At 49.0% G+C, this 9,086-nt stretch overlaps 1 protein-coding gene across 2 annotated transcripts; it reads left to right on the top strand.

Moving 5' to 3' along the window:
* The first annotated feature begins 6 nt into the window (after positions 1-6).
* On the top strand, positions 7-8,506 carry Tafazzin (tafazzin, phospholipid-lysophospholipid transacylase). 2 transcript variants are annotated; one of them, XM_015506988.2, is made up of 10 exons: positions 7-50; positions 210-338; positions 1,467-1,512; positions 1,750-1,835; positions 6,095-6,175; positions 6,257-6,298; positions 6,535-6,597; positions 6,749-6,801; positions 7,231-7,308; positions 7,427-8,506. In XM_015506988.2, the coding sequence occupies exons 1-10, from the start codon at positions 14-16 to the stop codon at positions 7,526-7,528; spliced, it is 717 nt and encodes a 238-aa protein (XP_015362474.1). In that variant the 5' UTR covers positions 7-13; the 3' UTR covers positions 7,529-8,506. The 2 variants fall into 2 exon arrangements, with proteins under 2 accessions (XP_015362474.1, XP_048652689.1); XM_048796732.1 differs by lacking the exon at positions 7-50 and having other exon boundaries at positions 235-338; positions 1,467-1,608.
* The last annotated feature ends 580 nt before the right edge of the window (positions 8,507-9,086 follow it).

A 9,086-nucleotide genomic window follows, 5' to 3' on the forward strand; every position in this document is an offset into this window, starting at 1 on the left:
GAGACAGGTCGTCATGGGCCTGGTGGGCACCTACAGCTGCTTCTGGACCAGTGAGTGGGCCCGAGGCCAAGGCAGGATCTGTCACGTATTCCCATGCCTGGCCAGAGTTGGGGCTTGGGGTTGGGGACTCTGGCAGGCCTAGCCTGGTAGAGGTAAGCCTCAAGCCAGTGGGGAGGAGGCTAAGACCGAGACCCCCCCTTTCCCTCTAGAGTACATGAATCACCTCACCGTCCACAACAAGGAGGTGCTGTACGAGCTCATCGAGAACCGAGGCCCTGCCACTCCCCTCATCACCGTCTCCAATCACCAGTCCTGCATGGATGATCCTCATCTCTGGGGTACCCAGGCCTGTGTGCTGGGCACAGGAAGGCAGGGAAAAAGCTAGACCTGGTCAAACAAAAACAGAACAAATTCACTTCTCACTGGGCTCTTTGCATAGCCCTGCCACTCTTTATTACTGAGAAGCCCTGCCTCAGTGGAAATTTGATTGTGGCCCCTTCAGTGAATGTGGTTTGAGGGCCTTAAATTTAGAAGGGGTGGGGCTGGGGATGTGGCTCAAGCAGTGGCGAGCTCTCCTGGCATGCATGCGGCCTGGGTTCGATCCTCAGCACCGCATACAAACAAAGATGTTGTGTGTGCCGAAAACTAAAAAAATAAATTTTGAAAAAAAAATTTAGAAGGGGTGAGGAAGTGACCACGTGGCAAGGTCTGTCAGGTTTTTTACTGTTGTCACACTTATAGAACCGTCTGTCCTCTAAACTGTTAAAGGTCCCACAGAGTCTTGGGAAGAAATTGTAGACACCATTGGGTATCCTGTCAAGGAAGCTCTGGGCTGGGGGATATAAGATCTGCAACCTGGTTCTAGCTTTGCCCCTGGCTGGGTTTTGTACTTTTCAACCAGCCCCACTTGAGAGTCCAGTTGCTCCACCTAGAAGTTCATGCTCTGTTGACTGGTACTTGCCTCCAATCACCAGATGTTTGGGTGGAGGGGTGCCCAGGGTCTCCACTGTTGAATGGAGGGGTTACACTAACCTAAGATGTAATGGGGAGCCACCTGGTCATATTGGAGCTTTTCAAAGTTCACTCTGGCTGCCATGTAACAATGGCCTGTAAGATGGCATAGATGGATCCAGGGAGGCAGCAAGGAAGCCTTGAAACTGTGCAGTAGCTGGACTAGAGTAGTCACAGTGACAGTAAAGGGAGATGTTTAGAAGGATGGATGTTGTCAAAATGTTTCAGTAAGCAGATCAGACTCAGTGATGAGTAAGATATGGAGGTTGGGGAGCAGGAGGAGCCAAGGAGAACTTGAGGGTTCAGCCCAAACTCTGGAAGATGACACTTTGGCCTGTAGAGAAATACTACTGCTGCTGCCCTTGTCTGTCATTCCCTGCAAAGGAGTGACAGAAAAGGACACTCCCTGGGAACGAGGTGAATTGGGGTGCAAAATCTTTTCTCTCCTTCTCTAGGGATCCTGAAACTCCGCCACATCTGGAATCTGAAGTTGATGCGTTGGTGAGGAAGAATGGGCCCCTCGCAGTGGGCCTGCAAGCCCCACCTGTCTCTTTCCCTCCTCCTACTCTGCCCAGGAGGTGGCATCCAGCAGTCCAGGCAGGGCATGGGGTGGAGCCCTGCAGGCCCTTCTCCTGGGCCTCCATTCTGCATGCCAATGATGGCAGGCATTGTGCTGGGCATGGGACAGGGATTAAGGAGCTTGGGAAGCAGAGATGACTCAGTCCATCTTTGCTCCAGGACTCCTGCGGCTGCAGATATCTGCTTCACCAAGGAGCTACACTCCCACTTCTTCAGCTTGGGCAAATGTGTGCCTGTGTGCCGAGGTGAGCTTCTCCTTCTGGGGCTATCCAAGTCTTCCTTGGGACAGGGAGGCAGGTGGCTAGTGCCTTTGTCTTGGAAGGATCCCTGTGAAACAGGCAACTGAAAAGTCAGGGAAGGGGCTGGGGATGTGGCTTAAGTGGTAGTGCGCTCACCTAGCATGCTTGAGGCACAGGGTTTGATTCTCAGCAACACATAAAAATAAAATAAAGATATTGTGTCCACCTAAAACAAACAAACAAACAAAAAAGTCAGGGAAGCCATTGAGTGGTAGCAGAGGTAGCAAAGGCTGCTAGAGGATAAATGGCTTCTTGGAGAGCCCTCAATTCTTCACAGCTGCTAAAGGATTATATGTACCTGGAGCTCTGGCATGAGAATTCAAGGAGGTATTATCCACAGGGAAGTTGATAAAAGATTCACTGCTGGCAGTGTGGTGTCAATAGTTCATGATGGTAGTGGCATGTTCTGAAAGCCCAGAGGGTTTGTGCTTCTGGGAGAAGAAACAAGTTTGTGATATTCAGAGGGTGAGATTGATTGAGCACTTGGTACCTCTTGAGAACCCATGGAGGTAGGGTCATTTTGATCCCCATTCTCCAAACAGGGCTCACTCAGAGGGATTAAACTGTTGGCCCAAGGTCACTGGGTGAGCAGTGGTAAAGCCAAGATTCAAATCCAGGTTTCTGTTTCCCCTGGGAAAGCAGAATTTTTCAAAGCACAGAATAAAGAGAAAGGTATTCTTCTTTATTGTTTTTTTTTTTCTACTAGGAATTGAATCCAGGGGCACTTAACCACTGAGCTACATCCCCAGCCCTTTTTTGTATATTATTTAGAGACAGGGTCTCACTGAGTTGCTTAGGGCCTTGCTGTTGCTGAGGCTGGCTTTGAACTCGCAATCCTCCTGCCTCAGCCTCCCAAGCTGCTGGGATTAGATGTATGCACCACTGTGCTCAGCAAGGGAAAGGTATTCTAAACACATGTAAACACGTGCCAGATGCTGGAGAGGTAAGAGAGAAAAATAGAAAATGTTGGTTGTGCACAGAATATGAATATTCTAGAATAATCCTGTTAATTTTTGAACTGCTGGGTACAGTGACACACATCTAAAATCCCAGCTACTCAGGAAGCTGAATTAGGAAGATGGCAAGTTTGAGGCCATCATGGGCAACTTAGTATGAACATGTATCAAAATTTAAAAAAATAAAAAGGACTAGAGATACAGTTTGGTAGTACAGTGCTTGCATATCATGTGTGAAGTCCTAAATTCAATCCCCAGTATCAAAAATAAATCAGTAGGCTGGGGATATAGCTCAGTTGGTAGAATGCTTGCCTCACATGCACAAAGCCCTGGGTTCAATCCCCAACACCACATAAAAAAAATCAGTAAAGAATTTTGGACTCTGTTTGCTCATCAGAGTGGCAACATACTTATGTCTGTGGTTCAGAGAGTGCATGCAGGCTACAGCATGGCTGCCGGATAGGAGCAAGGCCAAGTGGAGGCAGGGAACCTGGTTAGGCACTGTCACGCAGTAGTTCTGGCAGCAGAACAATTGTGACTGAGCCTCTGAAAGTCACCATGAATAGTCAGAGCCGTGAATTGCTTTGGATTATGCTCAGGAGGCAGAGTTGACAGGACTTTTAATAGATCAGATGTGGGATGAGGCAAGGAAAAGAACTCAAAGATGACACTAGGTGTTTGGCCTGAGCAATGGTCTTTGGTACCATGGAAATCACTGGTGACCCCTGATAAGCCATCTCCATGAAGTGATAGCCACAGGAGCTGGCTTGCTGTGGCCTGAGAGGGCTGGTGGCACTGCAGTTTGAATAGAAGAGATAATAGCAGTGGCCACTCAGAGTATTGGTTGTGAGGAAGAAGAGGGAGGAGGAAATAATCAAAGCATATAGGAGGTCAGGAGAGAGTTTATTACTTCCCATAGGTCAAAGTAAAAACATGGCAAAACCCAGTCAAGTGATTCCAAGTAATAAGGAAGGGCTTGTAGTGGAAAGCTGCAGTGCCTCACTCCACATACCCAGTCCCTCTCCCCAGAGGCACTGCCTGGAGTGCTTTCACTTTGTGCTGCCTTTGGAGGCTATTTCCATCTCTTCAAGACCCTGGCACTGCTTATTGTATCCTGCTCTGAGAGATGGGGACTCTACTTCTTTACCTCCTGTCTCTGAGTCTCAGCTCCTCTCATCTGCAAGCTGAGACAGAGGCATTTAGTGAGCACTTCTGTTTTATTTATTTATTTATTTTTATTTATTTTTTTATTGGTTGTTCAAAACATTACAAAGCTCTTGACATATGCACTTCTGTTTTTATGTTTTTTTTCCCCATGGTGCTCAGGATGGATCCCAGGGCCTCTTGCATGCTGAGCTACACCTCCAGTCTTGTTTTTATTCCTTTTCATTGGTATCTAGGTTTTCTTGTATAGTTAAAAACAGAAGATGAGGGCCGGGGGTATAGATCAGTGGTAGAGTGCATGTGAAATATTGATGAAGCCCTGGATTCTGTCTCCAGCACTGAAAAAACAAAAATATCCAAAAAACCAACAACAAACCAGAAAGTGAAATCAATCCCAAGCACCTTCATTGAGAGAAAATGGGCAGGAACAAATTATTTATCAGATATATTTGATATATAGCAGAGTTCTAATTACATATGACTGAAGCAAAAGAAATATTTGGCACACTTTGCTTCTGTGTTGCAAAAAAATCCCTTTTCCACTAAGCCTACGACAGTAATGTACTATGTAAGTTCTAAAGTGATTTTATGGAAGCTACACAAGAGAAGAAAAATAGCACTTGTAAAAACTAAAAAATGTGAAATGCTGCTCCAGAGGCATAGTGTTACTATTTTTACATTCCATTTCCAAGCTCAATGGATAGGTTGCACCAGTGGGTTTGGGTAGACAAGGAGCCAACACCTGTGATGACCATTCCCCTACTGTGTACTGAGAGCCCAAGTAGGGAAACCACTGTTCTGTGCCCTGAGTAAACTCCAGTGGGTAATTGTTCCCCAGCCCTAGCCTCTAAGTGAGATGCTGGGTCAGGTCCCTATTTAGGTTAGATTGAAACATCTGGATCCCTACCTAGCACTTTCCAAAGAACCTTGCAAAGAATAGGTTAAAAATCCATTTCTTAGTGCACTAGCCAGAGACAGTCCCAGTGTCTGTCTGTGTTTTGTGATAAGGCTTCTTTATTCCCCAGTTCACAAGATGAAGAAATTTACCTTGAACCTCCCTGTCTTCCTCTTTCATGGTTCTATCTACCTAATGGTTATTTTTCTATCATCAAAGTTGATGAGATTTCTTATTGTGTCCAGGTTGTGAGCCAGCACAGAGCTGTAGTCTTTATATCTGAGCTGTGGCTGCCTGCTGGGCCACCCAGGTCCAGGTTTGTATTGTCTTGGATCCAGGTTATGGTCTTGAGATATCTCCAAGATGCAAAGTTGCTAGCATTGGTAGCAGTTTGACTCCACCATTTTAATCTAGCAAGCTTGATTTTTTTCCCAAGTTCTTGATGATACACAATCAAGATGATGGAATGTTTCCCTTACCCAAGATGCCTCTTTGAGAGGGTATAGAGCCTGAAAGGAAGAGGCCAGTGGAGGGAGGGAGGACAGAGGCTGGAGCCTCAGGTGAGTGCTCTGTGAGGAGTGGTTGTGGGAATTGGCCAAGATTCCCCAAAGTAGTTGCTCCTTAGAATCTGGGGCCCACATTAGGCTTGGTATCAGGAATGGATTTGGTTTGTTCTAGCAGCCCCCTTTGGTCAGGATGGTAGAGCCAAGGAGACACAGAGGCTGTAGGAACTGCTGACTGGTAGTCAGAGGCCTGGCTGAGGTGGAATAGATGATGACTTGGAGTCAGAGAGGATGCAGCAAGGGTGCGTGTGTCTGAAATGGCTCAGCAGGGTAGCTGATGATGGTCATAGGCAGGCAGAGGAATTGCCATGGTCATAATTTCAGTAGGAGATGGTTCTAGAAGATGCTACGTTGTACATAACAGGCACATAGAGGTTGAGAGGATATTATTCTATGAAGAAAGTCATGGGTCAGTGTGACCAGAGCAGATCATGCCCTGAAAACAGCCATTGGAGGGTGTCTCTGGATGATGCAGTGGGAGCTAAGTCCCTGAGCTGCTGCCTCTGTCCCAGTGAGTGGGAACTGCAAGAGGGAGTCCCCAGTGCATGAGGATATTTGAAGAGCATTGAAGGCAAGCTTCCTGCCCACTGACAATGGGGACTGATGGGGACAGGCCTTTCTCTGCAGGAGACGGTGTCTACCAGAAGGGGATGGACTTCATTTTGGAGAAGCTCAACCATGGGGACTGGGTACACATCTTCCCAGAAGGTCAGCAGGGCTGGCTGGGGCAAGGTTCCCAAGCATGTATGGAACCAGCTCCCAAGCCTTGCTTCTGTGCTCTCTCACCAGGGAAAGTGAACATGAGTTCTGAGTTCCTGCGCTTCAAGTGGGGTAAGTACAACTGGCCCCTGGCCACAATGACCTCCCTACCCCAGGATAGCCCTGTCAGCCCCTGACGCCTCAACTCTGGCTGGATGTGTTAGGAGAAGCAGGAAGGGGAAAGGCAGTGAGACAAGGGCTAGCCATTATTTGTTTTTAATTGCAGACAGCAGGGGTGGCACTGGCCAGAGGCTGGCAGGGAAGTTTATCCCAGCTTGTGCCAACATTTCTGCTTCTTCCCCTGGTAGGAATTGGGCGCCTAATTGCTGAGTGTCATCTGAACCCCATTATCCTGCCACTGTGGCATGTTGGTGAGTCTAGGGCTAAGGGGAGGAAGAGGGTTTTCCATAGATGGTGTTTGGGGGTGGCAGAGGATGCCTAGCATGGAGGGCACCAGTGTCCCTTTGGTCCTAGGCTGCTCTGCTTCCTCTGACATCTAGCCTTCCGTCCACTGTGCTGCAGGAATGAATGACGTCCTTCCTAACAGCCCACCCTACTTCCCCCGCTTTGGCCAGGTGGGTAGGCCCTGCTGACCCACATCTGTCTGTCTGCCTGCCTTCCATCTGCCCTGTGTCTCCCACTCTACATTAGAGGACAGATATGGGAGGAGTTGAACTTGAGGGCCCAGCAGCAGGGGGACTGGGTGGAACATAGATAGTGAGTTACTAGCACCAGACAGAGCCTTTAGGATGAAAACAGGAAATCAGCTGGGGCAGGGATAGACCCTGGGATTGGGACTAGAGGTTATCTATAGACCACATCCTGGGACTGGGCTGACTATTGGATGCTGCTGAACCCAATTGCTCATTGTAAGAAAGGAAGTGGCCTGAGGGAGCACACAGCACATCAGGGGCAGGACTTGACTCTGGCTTCCCAGGTTGCTTGGGCTGGGGCTGTGGGCATTTCCCTGCTCCTTGTCACCCTCGGTGGTCACCTCCCCACAGAAAATCACCGTGCTGATTGGGAAGCCCTTCAGCGCACTGCCCATGCTAGAACGGCTCCGGGCGGAGAACAAGTCAGCTGTGAGTTTCCTCCCAGGCTCCCCATAGCTGTCCTCGGCCCTCCCAGCCCTCTCAGCCTCCCAGGGCACCTTGGCCAAGGTCCCCCAGGGGTGCAGGCCAGCCCTGTCCTTGCCTTCAGATGGAGATGCGCAAAGCCCTCACAGACTTCATTCAGGAGGAATTCCAGCGCCTGAAGACCCAGGCAGAGCAGCTCCACAACCACCTCCAGCCTGGGAGATAGACACCATCCTGCCTGGCCCCAGGGAATGGATGGGTCCCCTGAGGCTTGGAGAGGAGGCAGTATTGGGACCTCAGTCCCAGCTTGGCTGGCTCTCAGTGCTGCCTTTGGATTCCTGCTTCTCACAAAACTGGGACTGGAGGATGGAGTGATGCTTTTAGTTTGGATACAGTTTTTAGACAGACTGTCTCATGATTCCTACTGGGTGCCCTCTTCTACTTCGTGAGCATCTAGCTCCTCCATGGTTCATCAGTTAAAGAGCGGGTCTCAGTGCCAGGCGTGGTGGTACAGTTTATAATCCCAGCAACTTGGGGAGTGGAAGCAGGAAGATCACAAGTTCCAGGCCAGCCTCAGCAACTGAGTGAGACCTTGTATCAAAATGAAAAATAAAAGGAGCTGGGAATGTAGCTCAGTGGTAAAGCACCCCTGGGTTCAATCACTAGTACAAAAAAAGGGAGGCTTCAGCAGTTCCTCCCACTTGGCCCAAGAAGGCAGGAAGAAACTTAGGCAGGGGTTTCCTTCCTGCCTTCTGATGTTTTGTCCCAGGGACTGGCATTGGGAGGGAACAAAGCAGGCCGGTGAGCAACTAGGTGGGTAGGGGAGCAGGTGGCCTGCCTGGAGCTATGGTAGGAGGTCCATAAGACCCCTCAGCCTGACTCCCACCCACCCTTGCCAATCTAGGAGCTATCCACTACCTCCTCAGGGATGATTGTTAGCCATGTCTTCCTTCAGCTGAGCTCCCCATACTGTAGGGCCTGTACTGGGCCAGGGCCTGGCCTCAGGTGGCCTGCACACAGGAAGAACAGTCCTTGGCCAGAAGTCAAGCCTAGCAGAACAGAGCCTGCAACAAGGGCCTGAGATGTGGCTACTCACCCCTGTTGCAGGGCCCACCAACTTCTCCATCCTTCTGCTTTGGTACCCCTCATGTCCTCGGGTCTGGGTTTTCATTTTTTTAAAATAATAAAGCATCTGTGTTGTGCCTTTGTGCCTCTGGCCTCTCTATAGGTATGGGAAGGGAGGTGACCTGTTAGACTAGAAGGCAGGACCCTTAGATTCCTGGACACATGGAGATCACCACCAGTCACTTAAGGCTTCAGTTATTGTCTGTAATCCCCATAACAACCTTGCAAAAGTAGAGATTAATTTTGCAAAGGAGGCATTGCAAAGGTAATGAATTCACTTCAAAACACAAAACTAGGGCTGGGTTATAGTTCAGTTGGTAGAGTTTTTGCACGCACAAAGCCTTGGGTTCATCCCCAGCACTGTACCCACATACACACACACAAAGAAAAAAAACCCACAAAACTAGCTGGGTGCAGTGGCACACTCCTGTAATCCCAGCATCTTGGGAGGTTGAGGCAGGAGGATTGCATGTTCAAAGCCATGCTCAGCAACTTAATGAGGCCCTGTCTCAAAAAAAAAAAAAAAAAAGGTCTGGGGTATATGGCTCAGTGGGTAGGCATCCCTGGTACCAAAAAAAAAAAAAAAAAGTTAGCTGGGCGAGGTGATGCACTCCTGTAATCCCAGTGGCTTGGGAGGCCAAGGCAGGAGGATTGCAAAT

This window comes from Marmota marmota, unplaced genomic scaffold, assembly GCF_001458135.2.
Source record: "Marmota marmota marmota unplaced genomic scaffold, marMar, whole genome shotgun sequence".
NCBI lineage: Eukaryota > Metazoa > Chordata > Mammalia > Rodentia > Sciuridae > Marmota > Marmota marmota.

What these genes read in the sequence shown, in the direction of transcription:
- Tafazzin (XM_015506988.2), top strand. Translation starts at nt 14, where the DNA reads ATGGGCCTGGTGGGCACCTACAGCTGCTTCTGGACCA. An exon ending in AATCTGAAGTTGATGCGTTG is followed by an intron (nt 1,513 to 1,749) that starts GTGAGGAAGAAT and finishes TCTTTGCTCCAG; the next exon opens with GACTCCTGCGGCTGCAGATA. An exon ending in GGGCGGAGAACAAGTCAGCT is followed by an intron (nt 7,309 to 7,426) that starts GTGAGTTTCCTC and finishes CCTTGCCTTCAG; the next exon opens with ATGGAGATGCGCAAAGCCCT.